Raw genomic sequence first — 17,132 nt, forward strand, 5'->3', positions numbered from 1 at the left:
GGACTGGTGGTTACCATAGGAGAGGGTAGTGGGGACATGGGTGGAATAAGGGGGGTTAAGAGTACAGTTATTGTGATGAGCACTGAGTAATATATAGAACTGTTAAATCATTACATTACGTACCCAAAACTAATTTAACACTATACATTATACTTCAATTAGAAATTTTTTTAAAAAAGACAATTACAGTGCAGTATCGAAGATGTTACTTAACACTAGCATTATAATCAACCTATGTTAGCCAAGCAAATCAAGCATGAAATTAAAAAAATGAACTTACCCCCTTTCCTCCTGACTTTTGGTCAAATGGTACCATGGTGATTTGTTTGGAATCCCGTTGATAGGTACAGTAGTGCTTCACCCAAGAAGTTCCAAAGTGCCCTGCAAGGTAACATTTTCCATGAAGCGTCTCCATGTGTCCAGTGCATACTGGAAACACACACAACCCATAACCCACAATGCTCATCTCCCCTTCAACTGTTTCTAGGAGCAATATACTGGAAGAGGAAGAAATCTGATCCTACAGGCTGGAACTGGAAATGACCCAGGGCTTTCCCCAGGGGCCAAGGAAGACCGTTTCCCACTAAATGCTGCATCCAATGAGTCTTAAAATATAAGGGAAGGAGAGGTTCCCTGGGGAAATTAATTCACTTTCCCATCATTAATCTCCACTTGACATTTCCTTTCTGTTGACAGGATTAAGATGACTGAGGAAAGAACAGAAGAGCTCCTCAGAGTGCCTGTCACTGTCCCCATCTGCTATGACGACTTCATGCTTCCCACAGCTGCTCTGCGAGTCTCTGCAAAGACATACATGGATTCTGACCTACTGCCAAACCCCTCATTTGTACTTTAGCAGAACTCAAGCAGACAGGCCAACTCTGACACAGAGATGTAAATGGGAGGGACTATAAATACCCCAAAGTAATGTGAGAGGTCTGTCCCTCAATACTGTCCCTCAGGAAAGGCAGACATGCCTCACAGTCAAATCCTGACAGTCCTCGATTTTCCCTGGTGGTCAGCCAATTACTTTATTTTTAATTAAAAATATTATTAGAGGAAGAAGGCATAATTAGCATTATTAGCCTCCAAGGTCCTCAGTCAACACTAGCCTGACAGGCTCCTGGAGATCACAGAGCAGAAATGGGTTGTTTTTCGTTTAAAAGAATAACATGAGATTTAACAAAGATTTAGTAATTATTTTTTAGAGTATCAGCGCCCATTTCAAGTGTGAAATGTCAATTAGTAAACTAAAAAATAAAAAGCAATATAGTAAGTGCCTACATTGAAGCATCAAAGACAAAAATACCAACCATTGTCATTTATTTTTGTGGCTTAGAGAAAATTCCAGTGATAGCACAACACAAAGATTCCAAAAGCGCTCTATCTTAGAAACACTTTGAGCATCCAAGCAAGTAAGGCCAGTAATAGATTTAGCCTACTGAATAGATGAGAAATCCTTAAGTCCATTCTGACAATAGAAAGATGGCTAGGGGCACCTGGGTGGCTCAGGAGGTTGAGCATCCAACTCTTGATTTCAGCTCAGGTCATGATTTCACATTCATAGGATTAAGCCCCATGTCGGGCTCCACACTGACACTGTGACGTCTGCTTAGGATTCTCTCTTTCTTTCTCTCTGCCCCTCCCACACTCACATGCTCTAAGTAAATAAACATACATTTAAAAAAAATTTTTTTTAAAGGGGCACCTGGGTGGCTCAGTCAGTTAAGTGTCTGACTTCGGCTCAGGTCATGATCTCGCAGCTCCTGAGTTCAAGCCCGCGTCAGGCTCTGTGCTGACAGTTCAGAGCCTGGAGGCTGTTTCAAATTCTGTGCCTCCTTCTCTCTCTGCCCCTCCCCCACCCGTGCTCTGTCTCTGTCTCTCTCAAAAATAAACAAACATTAAAAAAAAAAAAACATTTTTTTAAAAAAGATGGACAGATGGATGGGAAAGGAAAGGAGAGAATGAGACACGGAGGGAGTCACTTGCTTATAGTACAAAATGGCAACCAATAAATGTGGAGAGAGTGCCAGAGCTGAGCAATCACCACTTTGCAACCAACACAGTAACAATCATGTAGGCAAGAATTGCCGACAGATGCTAAGTCTACAGAGGGCAAAGTTTGATGAGGAGAAGGGTCTCCCCATAGACTGTTAATTAGCTACGAGGGAAAAATAGTGACTGTATAGTGGATAAACCAAATAATACCTTGACTGAGTGACCAAAAACAACATCACCACTGAGGGGCAGATGGCCATCCTGTGCCCCTGGATGTGGGACCCAGAGAAGAACACCATTTGACAAGGGACACCTAACCTGAATCTAATTATCGGGAAACAGACAAACCCACAGCGAAGAAAATTCTAGAAAAGAACTGGCCTATATTCTTCAAAAATGTCAATGTCATGAAAGACAAAGAAAAGCTGAGGCACTTGTTACAGAATAAAGGAGTCTAAAATGGTCACAAGTAAGTGCAGTACAAAATCGTATCTACACAGAAGGAAAAGAAAATGCTTTAAAGGGCTAATGTCAGGGACAATTGACAAAATTGGAATATGAACTATCATTTGCATTAAATATCTTATCACTGTTAACTGCTGGACATGGTAACTATACTGTGGCTACATAAAATAAAATCCTTATTTTTAAAAAGTGTACTCTAAAGTAAAGGAGCATGAGCTATGCAACCTGTTCTCAAAAGGTTCAGAAAAAACGGAAATGTGTGTCTCTGACTGTGACACGTGTACACATACCCACAAAGAAAAAGAAAGAGAGAACTGTGGGAAAAAGGTAAAAATTCATGCATATGGATAAAGGGCATATGGGGTTTCTTTATACTCTTCTTGTAATTTTTCTCTAAGTTTCAAATTTCTAAGTGGTAAGTTACCAAAACTTGCAAATGAAAACAGCTGTATCCCATTGGTATGCTCTGGACTAATGTGTTAGAGAATTAAAATCTAGCTCTAATGAAGACATTCATGTTTCAAAAAGCATGTGAGGTGTTTGAATAAAATTGGGTAACAAATGTGAGAATGCCAAATTCATATATATAGGGGAACAGTATTAATAAATTAAGTATTACAAGTGGACACATATTCAAGATGACCTTAAACTTTTTGGGATGGATCTCCTCATTGGGCAAAAAAGCTATCACCTTACATTGAGGCCTACACAAAACCCCACTACAGTACCCTCCATCTGTTAAAACCTCAACAAGCTCATCCCTGTAATAAAACCCTCATGACGGCCAACGCCTCCAACCTCAAACCCCACGACTGCCCCCACTATGGCCAGGCAACAATTTGAAGCCCAAGGAAATTTTTGAGGAATCACTGACTAAAATAATCAATGAAATCAAGTGTTCTGTTCCATCAGGAAGCTTCTAGGAGTAAAGACAGTTGCTTCGCACTCAGACAACAGAAGGGCAGTAAAGAGCACAAAACCAGCAAATCTCTGAAAGGAGTAACATGCTCAACTGAAAAAGTAGGGCAGACTAGGTAACTATCCATTGAAGGAAAAAAAAAAAAAATCACCTTCTCTCATCTCTACCACTTTGTAAGCTAAGTCTGAAAGTGCTACCCTCAAAGCATAGCCCTGTCAAAAAAGCCTCTCCCCAGGCCTAGTGCAGGAGTTTGTGAGGCATCACAGAAAAGTCTGGATTAGCAGCACCTGGCATTTCTTTCCTTGACATCTCATCGGCAGGACAATGGATTTCTCTTCCTACCTCTTGGAGTAAGCTTGTGTTTCTACTTTTCATAAAATTTCAGTGCTGAGATGACAGCAGTTGAAGAGAGGAAGGAGAGGGCCTAAGTCATGACTATGTGGTCCTTGCTGAAACCAATCTTGAAGTAAACAAAATCACTCCATATTAAATCCACCCAAAGATAGGACAGCTGATAGAAAATAAGGTCTAGCATACAAGGCCATTTCAAAGCCTCTATGCCAAACGTGTGATGATAAACCCATGCTAAGTGTGCAGAGACCTCAAGCTTGACACTACGGAGAAAAAAAAAAACCATCACAGGGACTCACTGAATTCCAGGTCCCCAAGGGAATTCCCAGTAATAAAGAACAAAGAACACAGCATTTGGAGGTGGACAAGACCTTATGAACATCTCTTCCTTAAAAAGCCCAACTATAAGCTACCTTCATTCACCCAAATCTATAATTACAGAACCACTGCTCTAGGCCAGGCACTACTAGGTACACCCTCCACATCATGGCTAAAAGGCGTGAGTGTAACCCAAGCTATGGTTCATCACTGGCACTCACGTTTCTCCTGAACATACAGGTACCCTTCCATGGTGTAGGGACTGATGGTCTTGTGCTCAAGGGGATTCTCCTTCATCTTTTTCATCAGTGATTCCACTTCTGACCTGGTACCTTCGAAGCGGTTTCTTGTCTAGGATGAAAGGAATTTTATTTACATCAAAGAAATGAAACCTTATTCCCAACAGTAACAATTCAAAACATCAACCTAGTGAGCCTTCAGATCGAAAACCAGGTAACAGTCAGCCACCTAGAAATTAGGCAAATACTTTCAAGAAATACCCATTGACCTTAAAGTCCTATACCAGAATGACTCTCAAATGCTCAAGACCATCAAAATCACCTGGAAAATATGGAGAAAATGCAAATGTCCAGGCCTCACCCCTAAAGATTAATTAAATACCTCTGGACCCAGAAATGTGCATTTTAAATAAGCATCCCAGGGGTGCCTGGGTGGCTCAGCTGGTTAAGCGTCCGACTTTGGCTCAGGTCAAGATCTCACGGTTTGTGAGTTCGAGCCCCGCATCAGCATCTGTGCTGACAGCTCAGAGCCTTCAGATTCTGTGTCTCCCTCTCTCTGCTCCTCCTCCACTCACATTGTCTCTCTATTTCAAAAATAAATAAAAGTTTAAAAAATTAAAAAAAAATAAATAAGCATCCCAAGGGATTCTGATTCAAGCGGCTCACAGGAAATGGTCTTCAGAGTCCCCTTCAAGACAGAAGAACTTACTTCTCCAGCTATAGGGAATATTACTTGCTAATGGTTCATAGATGGTCCCCTCCTGAAAAGGGAGCTGCTTCACTCAAGGTAATCTGCACCCCAGCACTAGTCAAGGCTAGGGGCAAAGGGGGAAGGGGTCCCAAGCCTGGCACCCTTTCTTTTTTTCCCCACACTCTGAAGGTCCATGCCAGCGCCAGGGTGCCCCAGGGCACTGACTGAGGCCTCATAGCTCAATTTCTCCTGGAGGGGTCTGCTGCCCTCTCTCTCCCAGGTGATTCTGCTAACCCTGCTCCCCTATAAACCTGCCGCAGGTAAACCTCCACTTCAGAGTCTACCTTCGGAGGAGGAAGGTGGCCTAAGGGGAAGCCATGCTTTGTGAAACCTTGTCTGTGACTCTGCCACTTCCTGTTTTCCAAAACAACAAAGAGAACCATAGGGGAAAAGGCTCCAGGCTTCTAAACCCATGCAATACAACCCGCAAGGACACACTTGGGTTTCTTTGCTACACAGGATCATCTAGAGACAAAGACAACATACAGACTAACACAGCCAGTCATACGGCGAAGAAGGGGCTTGAGCCAGCTCACTGCTAACCAAAGGGCCCTTAGCAGGATTCGGAGCATCAAAAGGTCCTGCTGGTTAAAATCTGGGGAAGGAGACTGGGAGTCAACAGCTCTGACTTGGATTTCCTGTCAGCCTTACTGAAAGCTGAACAAGAGTACATCCTTTGAGCTAGAGGCCAGCATGTATGCCCCACCCCCATCCCCTGAACACACTCCAAGGTTCTTGTGGCCAGGCAGCTACATGCACAGAAGGGAGGCTGGGCCTTCCACTGCCAAAGGAAATCCTGATCCTGGTGCTACAGATTTAAAAAAAAATAGCAGGACTTACGAGAACATAAATAGTGCTTAGAAATAACAGAAAAAAGGATGATGCTCTAACCTGGGGCCACCAAGCACCCGAGAAATGCCTGCCCCCAGCTGCCCTTTGAACCCAGGCAAGACCCATGCTCCTCATGCATTCTAATCCACGTAAGGGATCTCTACACAACCAGACCCATACTTTGTTCTTTCCTTCCCTGAACCAGGGAAAGGAAGCCTGCCCCTTGGCCACTCACGTTCTGTATGCTAATGGTCAACTGCGTCTTGAAGTCACCGAAGTCCTTGGCCAGTTCATAACCATGGTGATAGAAAGTGAAGAGTCCTTGCAAGAACGCCAGTAGCTGTAAGGAAGGAACGAGGGCAGAGGTCACATCAGCAGGCTAAAGAGAGATTATGTAGCTTTATCCGAATTCCCAACCTTGGTTTGAAAGCCTCGAATAAAGTAATAAAAATGCCTATCATTTAATGAGTGCTAGCTACTTGCATGCCCGACACTGTAACATCTTATGCCTGCCCTCACTAAATGCTCATAAAGACCTAGAAGTTGAGTACTATTGTTGTCTCCATTTTAATATTGAGAAAGCAAGTTCAGAAACATTAAATAACTCGCTCCAAAATCTTAAGTAACAATCAGGATTTGAAACCAGATTCACCTGGCACCAACATCCAAGCTCATACTCTGAGCCTCAGCACTTTCTAAGAAAATCACTTCTTCAGAAACTGAAGACCAGTCTCCAAGTGCAACTCAGTCTCCTTCAAATACATCTGTAGTATCAGGGTACCATGCAGGAAAGTATGGTTATACTGAGAGCCAACAAAGAGGGAAGACAAGGAAGCTGTATGTCCCAAACCTGCAGTGTAACAGTCAAAGTTAAAAAAAAAAAAAAAAAAATCACCCAGAGCAGGCTTCAGCTCAAGTGTGCTTCTGTGCTTTCCTTTAAGCAGGTAAACACTATGGATGCCGTAATTAAAATATTCCCATGTTTCCACATTTTCAGTTATGATGGCTCCCCTAAATTGTCCTTTAAATCCCCCTAAGCTAAAACATAGTAAGTCCATTCACTATTTAGTCTTGTCTTAAATGAAGAATGAAAACATCTGTTCAGCATGATTCTCATAATACACCTTCATACACTTAAAACTACTAAGATCCCCACCCTGAGCCCTGCCAGTCTTTACTTTTTCAGCCTCAACAAATGTTCATGCCATGTTTCCTCCCAGAACCTACACGCAAACCTACTGTTGTTAGGTTTCCCTTGCCCCTTCCCAAACTCTACACATCCTGCCTCAGTACCAAACCTCAATCAGAAGAAAGGACTGTAATAAAAGTCTAAACAAGGTTTAAAAGAACCACAACTTTACTTTGTTACAAGCTCAGTCATACTGCATTTGGGGACCATCCCTGTGGTCTGAGTGGTCCACTCTGATTTCACTGACCTGCCTCCAATACATGTTACATAAAGATACAGCTGCTTTAAACAGATGTTGGCAAGGATGTGAGAATGCAAGGAAAGAGGAACCCTCTTGCACTGTTGGTGGGAATACAAAGTGGTGCAGCCACTCTGGAAAACGGTATTGAAGTTCCTCAAAAAATTACAAATAGAACTACCCTACAACCCAGCAATTGCACTACTAGGAATTTATCCAAAGGACACAAAAATGCTGATTCAGAGGAGCACATGCACCCCAATGTTTATAGCAACACAACATTATCAACAATAGCCAAATTATGGAAATGCCCACTGACCTATGAATGGATCAAGAAGATGTGGTGTGTATGTGTATATATATATATGTATATATGTATGTATATATGTATATATGTATGTATATATATATGTATGTGTGTGTGTGTGTGTGTGTGTATATATATATATATATATATATATATATATATAGGAATACTACTCAACAATGAAAAAGAATGAAATCTTGCCATTTGCAACAACATGAATGGAACTAGAGGGTATTATGCTAAATGAGATAGTCAGAGAAAGACACATACCATATGATTTCAATCATATGTGGAATTTAAGAAACAAAACAGATGAACATAGGGGAAGAAAATGAAAAATAAGATACAAAGAGGGAGACAAACCATAAGAGACTCTTTTTTTTTTTTTTTTTTTAAATTTTTTTTTTCAACGTTTTTATTTATTTTTGGGACAGAGAGAGACAGAGCATGAACGGGGGAGGGGCAGAGAGAGAGGGAGACAGAATTGGAAACAGGCTCCAGGCTCCGAGCCACCAGCCCAGAGCCCGACGCGGGGCTCGAACTCACGGACCGCGAGATCGTGACCTGGCTGAAGTCGGACGCTTAACCGACTGCGCCACCCAGGCGCCCCCATAAGAGACTCTTAAACACAGAAGAAACTGAGGATTGCTGGAGGGGTGTTGGGTGGGGGGTGGGCTAAACAAGCAAAGGACATTAATGAGGGGAACTTGTTGGGATGAGCACTGGGTAGTGTAGGTAAGTGATGAATCACTAAATTCTATTCCTGAAATCATTGTTATACTATATGTTAACTTAGATTTAAATAAATATAAGAAAGATAAAGCTGCTTTGCTTTACATTGTTTAATTTTCCAGTCCCTAAACTAACATACCTTTAGTAATTAAACATAATCTCATTTTTTTTTCACCTACCTCTACTCCTCTACTCTTCTGAGAGGCAGCACTAATAATGTTCGCAAAGAAAATTCAGCCCATGGTAAGCACTAAGGTATGTACTACTCTCCCTTAGTTCAAAGGAAAGAACAATCTTTAGACTAAGCCACATGACCAGCCCACTTTATCAAAGAGCTCTCTACTGTGAAGTAAGGCAAAATCCAGCTTTTAATAATAAGAAATCCTGACTTCCCACCCCTATTATCCCCAGAGCAACTATCCCCTTAGATCCTCATGGGAGGTTGAGAAGCAGGCCCAGCTGGGTCCTCTGTTTCAAAAACTATGTAGTGACACCATATATAGATCACTAACATAAATCAATTAAAGGGTGGTACACCACACAGAATCACCAAAGACTAATAATGAATTCTTTTCTTCAAAGATGATAGAAGCTTTTGATCTCACTCTATATAAAATACATTTTGGGGAGGAAAGCTCATGATTTTCCTCCTGGAAGGCTCCAGTAATAAAGAAGGAGCTCTTAAGCCAAACCTAGTGTCAGTGTTCACAATGAAAACTGTTTTTTCTGATCTCTTCCTTCCCCCACTCCCCCACCCCACCTGTCATTGAATGCTCCGCCCATCAATTTTCCAAGGCACTGAACCATCGTCTCCTGGAGAGTAATGCAGAAGATAAGCAGCTAATTCTAAAGTCATTCCTCCTATTAACTCTGATTTATCTTCCACTTAAAGTCAACAGGGCCTCTCACGCCAAATGTAATTAAACACACTCCAGAAGCTCACAAACACACCACCTGGACGTGCACACAAGTGCTCCAAAGGCAGAAAGTTACTAGTATTTATTTTGGTTCTCACTTCCTTTGGTGTCATGCTTCATTGTCCATTCGTCGATGGGAAATGATTCCATAGATATTGTTAACTTTGGCCCACTTCCCTCCTCCCCTGGCAACATATCTCTTCCCCACCCCACCCCCACCTTCTGACATCCCGTCCCCACACAATGCATGAACCTTTGAATCTATCACCCAGTGGGAAATGAAAGACCACTTCCCAGTGGGCGGGCGAGACCCACAGAAAGACCCCAGAGATGGGATCATCTGTCTGCCTCAAAGGAATTCTTGTACTCAAACCCACAGGAGACAAGCTCCTTGGAGCCCCACCTTGGCTGGCAGAGAAGCAGCACATCCACACAGACTCTCCCCTGAACAGTCAGCAATGCAAAATCACAGCATGACAAAGGAAATACCAAAGAAAGACCTTCTCCACCTCCCTCTGCCTCCTTCCCCCGTCCTTGTTTTCCTCAGAAAGTAAGAAAAATCTATTTCTATTTCCTACCAGACAACATAAGCTATATGTATTTTTTAAGTAAGTAAAAATGTAACTGCTTCATTTAGTGACAGCTGCATCATTCCAGACTATCTGCTAAATTTAGATGGTTTCCATTCATACAACAAAGCTATTGTTATAGGCTGAATTGTGTTCCCCTACCCCAACAAAAAAACAAAATTATGTTAAAGTCCTAACCCCAGTAGCTCAGAATGTGATTTTATTTGGAACTAGTCTTTATGAAGGTAATCAAGTTAATGTTAGCCAGTAGGCCCTGATATAAAATGAACGGTGTCCTCATAGAAAGGGGATACAGTATTCGGACAGAGAAACACACAGATAGAAGACACCTTTAGAGCACCTTTACAGCAAGGAATGCCGAATACTGCCAGCAAACTACCAGAAGCTAGAAGGAAGGAAAAATCATTTTCCTATAGGTTTCAGAGGGAGCATGGCCCTGCTGACACCTTGATCTTGGACTTCCAGCCTCTACAACTATGAGAACTCAGCACAGGCATGCTGACAGGATGCCTGTTCAGCAAGACAGATATACTCAGACTGATGTGTTACGAGATGCACTGTAGTGTCAGTGTCCAGATCCGACTGGGGAAGGGGGAAGCCCAAGAAAGGATCCAACAAATCAAAGGGAAAATGAAGACCTGCACTGGGGCAGAAGACCAAGGGCAGGAAGGTACAGCACCAAAAAGTATTTACAAGATACATCTCAGAAGATGCAGTGCCTGATGAATGCAGGGAATGAGCTCTCCTCAGCACTAGCTTACTTTCCATTATGAAAACTCAGGGAATGTGGCTTCATTCTCAAGAAGGGAGTAGGTCATTATCTGCAACCCAAAATCTCCAGAACATTTAGTACTTCAATAAGAAAATACAGGCTTCTAGGGCACACACAAGAAAATATGGTTTAGATCCCAGAAGTCTGAATTTTCTTCTTTGGAATACTCAAATTTGCTTCTTTTTCTGAAGGTCAATAACATCCTAGTACTTGAGGTTACTTTGTAAGAAACAAATGAACATAGTCAATATGCACAGAGGTCCCTTGAAAGGCTGGAAACCAACTACAACCCTGACTACAACCAACGCAAAATATGAATATCCACACCAGGTGCCCCAGCAATTTAGTTCAGTAAATTTCCTGCTGGTTTCCTTTCCACCTGTAAGCAATCAAATACTGTTTCGTACAGACTAACAACCAGACCATTCCAGTTCTGCCAGGTAGCAGATGTCACCTTAGGGAATAAATGTGCTTCCATTTCCCCATCTGAAAACAGATATAAAGCAGCAATTACCTACCCTCAGAGATAGTATAAGGGTTGGACAGCCGTATGGGGGTGAAGTGATTCTTAGTGTACGACACAGTTTGACCTAATCCTCAATTGTTATTTCATGGTCTTCTGTACAATCTCAGCCAGGGGTTCAAACTTAAATGTGTGACACAATCGCCATAGAGGGTTGGTAAAATAGGGATTACTGGGCCCCACCCCCAATTTTGGGGTCTCGGCTAGAGCCCGAGAGTCTGCATTTCGAAGACTTTGACAACCACTGATCTAATCGGTGGTGTTTTGATCAATCTCTCCCACTATCCATAGCTCCTGAAGCACTGACCAGCCCATAAACTGGTGGGTCGAGAAACAAGAACTTCTGTAAAAGGAGTGAACATGCGAATTCGACATCCAGCCTCTCAACCACTCATTTAATTTCACTTTGGGCAAGTTCCTATCACTTTCTCTTCATTCTAATAAGGGGCCAGAAATCGTTGCTTATTAGCTCTCCAGGTGCCTCAGGGCACGGCCTACGAAACATCTGCAAACCGCAAAGGTTTTCCACTCTTTACATCCCTCGGGCACTTCCCCATATCCTCCCTCCTGTCCAACCTGCTACTGCACTGCTTGCTACCTTGGCGACCTCTCTACTACATCCATCTTGCTTCCCAAATGATGCTTTGAACTCCTCAGACACAGCAGCGGGGTCTTCAGCCATTTCCCTGGTATTCAGGAGGTAAACGCTTTCAGATTCACCAAGACTTTTTAGATTAAAACAGGCAGGCCCTGTTAATATTGGCACTTGTCGCATGCGCTCATCGGAGGAGACCCTGGGTGACTGAAGCTTAGATATTCCTCTATCTTAGAATAAAAAAGTAATTGCTACCTGTGTGCCATTTAGGTTAGCTCCATTCTAAGCATCATACATGAGGAAGCTGATTCCTCTTAACATCTTTATAGGATAGGTGGTATTATTTTACTCCTTTTGCAGATGAGGAAACTAAGGCTCAGAGAACTAAGTAACCCAAGAACACACAGCTAGAATGGCTGGGCTGAGATTTCAGTTTGAGCAGTCTGGTTCTGGAGCCCTTACCAGTGATGTTTTACTGCCTCTCAAACACTCAAGATATGGATATACTACAAATGGGAGTCAGGAACTAGAAGGATTGTTCCTTGCAGGTTTCTTTAAAAAAAAAAGAAAAAAAAAAAGGAAAAGGAAAAGGAAGAGGAGGAGGAGGAAGAGGAAAGCCCACCTAGATCAGCAGTCATCAGGCCAAGTCCAGCCTTAGCTGGGCTGAAACCCACACATTCATGAGAAATCAATGTCTACTGCTCCAAGAGGTTATGTGTTGTTACCCAGCAAAAGCTTACAGACACAGTATCTGATTCACGAGGAACACCTACTGGGAGATACAAGGGGACAACAAGAACAACAAAAACACCTCAAAGAAGTAAAATAAGCCAATTAAAACCTAAGACATCAAAAGCAAGCAATTGTCGGGGAGCCTGGGTGGCTCGGTCGGTTAAGCGTCCGACTTTGGCTCAGGTCATGATCTCACGGTCCGTGAGTTCGAGCCCCGCGTCGGGCTCTGTGCTGACAGCTCAGAGCCTGGAGCCTGTTTCAGATTCTGTGTCTCCCTCTCTCTCTGCCCCTCTCCTGTTCATGCTCTGTCTCTCTCTGTCTCAAAAATAAATAAATGTTAAAAAAAAAAAAATTTTTTTTTAAAAAAGCAAGCAATTGTAGAATAGTATCATTGTGCACCTAAGGACTATTACAATCACTGTTGTTTTCCTCTAGAAATTCTGGTAAAATCAATTAAAAAACACCCAATGCTAATTCTGTGACAGCATTTGAATGCCTGCCCAGACCACAGGAAATAGGCTTCAGTAAACCTTTCGCTGAAAAGCTGGCTTTAACACCTCTGTGTCCTAAGCAAGGAAATCAATAAGCTCATTTTCTCTGTAGGATGGCCTCCCCCACGACACAGACTGCAAAAACAAGGGGATTTTGACAGGAGACCGTGATAGAGACCACTACTAGACAGGAAGCTGGCTCTCAAGTTTCCAATATTCACATAAGAAGACTGAGGTAATTAAGGATATTAAAGGGGCGCCTGGGTGGCGCAGTCGGTTAAGCATCCGACTTCAGCCAGGTCACGATCTCGCGGTCCGTGAGTTCAAGCCCCGCGTCAGGCTCTGGGCTGATGGCTCAGAGCCTGGAGCCTGTTTCCAGTTCTGTGTCTCCCTCTCTCTCTGCCCCTCGCCCGTTCATGCTCTGTCTCTCTCTGTCCTAAAAATAAATAAACGTTGAAAAAAAAATTAAAAAAAAAAATAAAAAAAAAAAAAAAAAAAAAAGAATTTGCCAGGGGTGCCTGGGTGGCTCAGTCACTTGAGCGTCTGATTTTGCTCAGATCATGATCTCACAGTTCGGGAGTTCGAGTTTCACATCAGGCTCACTGCTGTCAGCCTATCAGTGCAGAGCCCACTTTGGATCCTCTGTCCCCCTCTTTCTGCCCTTTCCCCACTTGCGCTCTTGCAAAAATAATTATTTTTTAAAAAGAAGAATTTGCCAGATGAGGTGGCTGAGAAGGAAAGCTCAAAATCCTAGTTCCAATACAGTAAAAAAAAAAAAAATCTAAGTATCAGATTCCAAAGCCACCAGAGTCTGATAAAACTATTAGCAAGTTCACATCCCTAAAAAGCATCCCAAAATTTTATGAATTAGAAATGGAGCACAGAACACTCTTTACTAAAACAAGTGGTTATTTTCTCTCCGTTTCTTATAGTTTTATGGTTTGCTTAAGAAAATCACTTTCTGCAATCTAGGTAGGTAAGAGTCTTACTTCTAGAGAGACTCCAGGCTTGGGTCTAAATCAGAGGCTGCATTTTTAGCGAAAAATGCAAGGTCTGCACGAGTTTGAAATCGAGGCCCACGTGTTCTCTCAGTGTTTCCATGACACTTTTGTACTGTGCATTCTGAGTGCAACACAAGGGCAGGGCAGCACTACCACTGCACAAAGCCACACCCATGCTAAGGTGGCCTCAACTAAAGCCAGACTGGTTTGCACACTACAACCTTTCTCTCCCTGCTACTCGGTTATAACCAACTACAGTGAGAAATCACTTTATATAGTACCTTTTAATGCACGGAAGGAGCATGGAGGGGCTTTGAACTCCGCAGACAAAAAGAGGAAAGTATCATGTACATTCCCCTTTTTCCTTGGGCAACTACTACGTTTGGATTATTTGAGGGAGAAAGGAAGGGGGTGGGAGGGTGGAAAGTTAAGGTGTAATCACTACTGTTGGGCAAGATGAACACTCCTCCCCCTGCCCTACTTCCACCTAGAAACCAATTAGCACAACACAGCAGGGCCAGAGGAAGCACTATCACTTCTGCTCAGTTTGCCCAAGAATGGCCACAGGGGACAGTCCAGGGTAGACAGACTGACAAAGCACTGTGACTTAGCAGAAGGCACAGTACCAGGGCTGATCAACCTCTTCGTCAGCAACTTAGAGCATTTTGTAATCTAGGCAGTGGAATGAGGGCTGGAGGTCAAAGTCTGGGTATACCATTAAACCCTGAGCATCTACTTACCGGCTCCACGAATTCAAACATCTTTCTCTCTTGGACTTCCTGCACCTTGAAGACATACTCCAGGGATACTTCATAGAAATGCTGCCGGACCAAGTCCACTTGGCTGTCTGCCTGCAAACAAGACAGAATTTAAGAGGAAAGTCAAGTCACTACGCAAGGAGAGCATTCAGCAAGCAGGCCACAAAATTCCTTGGAGATGGTTTTTATACACAATTCAGACAGCATGAAACAGACCTAAGACTAGTGACAATGTCCTAGGCACCATGTCCTTAGGTATACATATATTACGTGACATTATTCGCTCCTCATTCACTATAGTGACTTAATCCTCATCCAATTCCTAAAAAGAAGATATTCTCATTACCTCTAAGTGACAGGAGGAAAATGATGTCTGCTAACATTAAGGAACCTGAAGCAGCCAGTACAGGGCAGAGTTGGGATTTTTGTGCTTGTGGATCTGCCTCCAAGACCCTTGATCATCTTTAAACTAGGAGGCTGTACCGTCTCCCCACACCCAGGGGCAGACCTGGGTTCTAAAGAAGATAGATTTTTAAGGAGAAAAAAAGAAAACCTGCAGGGTTCTCCCCATCCCATTAGGAATGAACAAAACCAGCTGCTGGAGGGCAGGGGCCTTGAGGAAAGGACATTTCCACATGAGTTTCACCTATTTTCTTGTTTGTCAAGGGACAAACTGTCAGTTTACTTCAGCAGAGTAATTACACTATTCCATCTAAGCCTCCTTTCTCCGTCCATGCAGAGGGGGTGCTGCATAGGCCCACACATGCATACAATCAAACCACTGATGCAGGATATAGACAGCAGGGGCGAAAATGAGCCTGGGTAGAATAACAAGATGCTATTAAGTACCTCAACTATCACTGTGAAGTTCATAACATTTCCACACTATTGCTATGCCACCTCACTGTTACAGTGAATGCACATCTCAATGACAAAAAATATTAGTATTTTTTTTAATTTTATCCACTTATTTTTTAGAGAGAGTACGCACGAGCAGGGGGAGGGCAGACGGAGGGGGACAGAGAATCCCAAGCAGGCTATGCACTGTGAGCAGAGAGCCCAACTGGGGCTCAAACTCACAAACTGTGAGATCGTGCCCCTGAGCCGAAATTAAGAGCTGGACACTTAACCTACTGAGCCACCCAGGCGCCCCTTAAGATTTTTTAATAAAAATGAATATCCTGGTAGTGGGAAACAAACATCTGCCTTCTTTAGAAGTGAAGGGGTGAGAAACCATTCTATAACATACTTCACAGAGACAGACAAAGCCCCCAAAGAAATACCTCTTCCAGTGTTCCTTTGTCAAGATCCCTGCAGAGGAAACTGGGGACATATCACCCATTACACCAAATATGACAATGCTATCTTTCTATCTAAAGAACGTGGCAAATCATTCATTCATTCAACCATCATGCACAAAAAGAAATTCCCTTCATGGAACTCACAACATAGGGAAGCAAAGAGATTCTAAATAATTATGTCCATAAACAGAAAATCACAAACCCTGGTAAAGCACAAACAGCCCAATCAACTCTCCTGTGAGCAACTTCCTCCTAGGTCAACATATTAACACATAGAAGCTAATTGGCTAAGTGCTGGGTGGGGAGGCAACCAAAACACGCGCGCGCGCGCGCACACGCACGCACACACACACACACACACACACACACACACACACACACACACACACAAAGCCAAGGGCTAAACTTGGGGGTATTTTCTAAGCCTCTAAGCAGGGGAAGCTGGTATCTGCAGACTGAGAGATCTTTATTTGGAGGCCCAGTTTCAGAAAGTGCTGTACCCTCCTTCCCCAGGTGTGGCTCTTCAGACCACTGGGCTGATCCCTTCCACCTGGACTCCTGCCAGCTAAGCCCCATATGCTCCTGCAACCTCTAATTTCCTCATAGTGCAAATCCAACACACTTACACCAGGGATGCATCCACTTCCCCTGACCACCCACACACCTCAAACATCCTCCTTGCTCAGGCTTGCCAACTGACACTCCAACTCAAGAAAGGGTCATTCTGGAAATTTGCAACGTGGCTCCTGCCGTTAGGCAGCAATGGAGGAAACTCCTAGGAGACAGACAGCAGAGCCCGGCATCAGTCAGGGAGCTAACAGCCCAAACATCTGGGTTGGACTCGCAGTTCTATCATTTTCTAGCTGGAGAGACCTACTCAAGTCACTTATCCTCTCTGGGGCTCTCAACCACACCTGGAGGTAGTATCCGCCCTTGTGAGAAAATGAGCTAAAGGATGTGAACAATTTGAAAGCCAAAAAGGGCTATGTGCACATCTGCTGTTACTACCACCAAGCCCTTCAGACAGATGGGCTTCAGCTCCTCCCCCCCAAGTCAACCATGGGTCTCGGGGTGACTAAACTCCTTTCCTAACTAGTCTCCCTGTTTTCTTTCT

The 17,132-nt window shown here is 43.3% G+C and overlaps 1 protein-coding gene across 1 annotated transcript in view; it reads right to left on the minus strand.

The window, feature by feature from the left end:
* The window catches only part of ARHGAP26 (Rho GTPase activating protein 26), a 432,059-nt gene that overhangs the window by 292,394 nt on the left and 122,533 nt on the right, over nucleotides 1-17,132 (minus strand). Inside the window, exons 6-9 of the mRNA XM_086716387.1 lie at nucleotides 14,700-14,810; nucleotides 6,108-6,212; nucleotides 4,273-4,402; nucleotides 281-381 (exon numbers count right to left, since the gene is read on the minus strand). Of these exons, the coding sequence (XP_086572513.1) occupies nucleotides 281-381; nucleotides 4,273-4,402; nucleotides 6,108-6,212; nucleotides 14,700-14,810 (447 nt within the window). The remainder of the gene's footprint in view (nucleotides 1-280; nucleotides 382-4,272; nucleotides 4,403-6,107; nucleotides 6,213-14,699; nucleotides 14,811-17,132) is intronic.

This window comes from Puma concolor, chromosome A1, assembly GCF_028749965.1.
Source record: "Puma concolor isolate L17-30 chromosome A1, mPumCon1.1.hap2, whole genome shotgun sequence".
Lineage (NCBI taxonomy): Eukaryota > Metazoa > Chordata > Mammalia > Carnivora > Felidae > Puma > Puma concolor.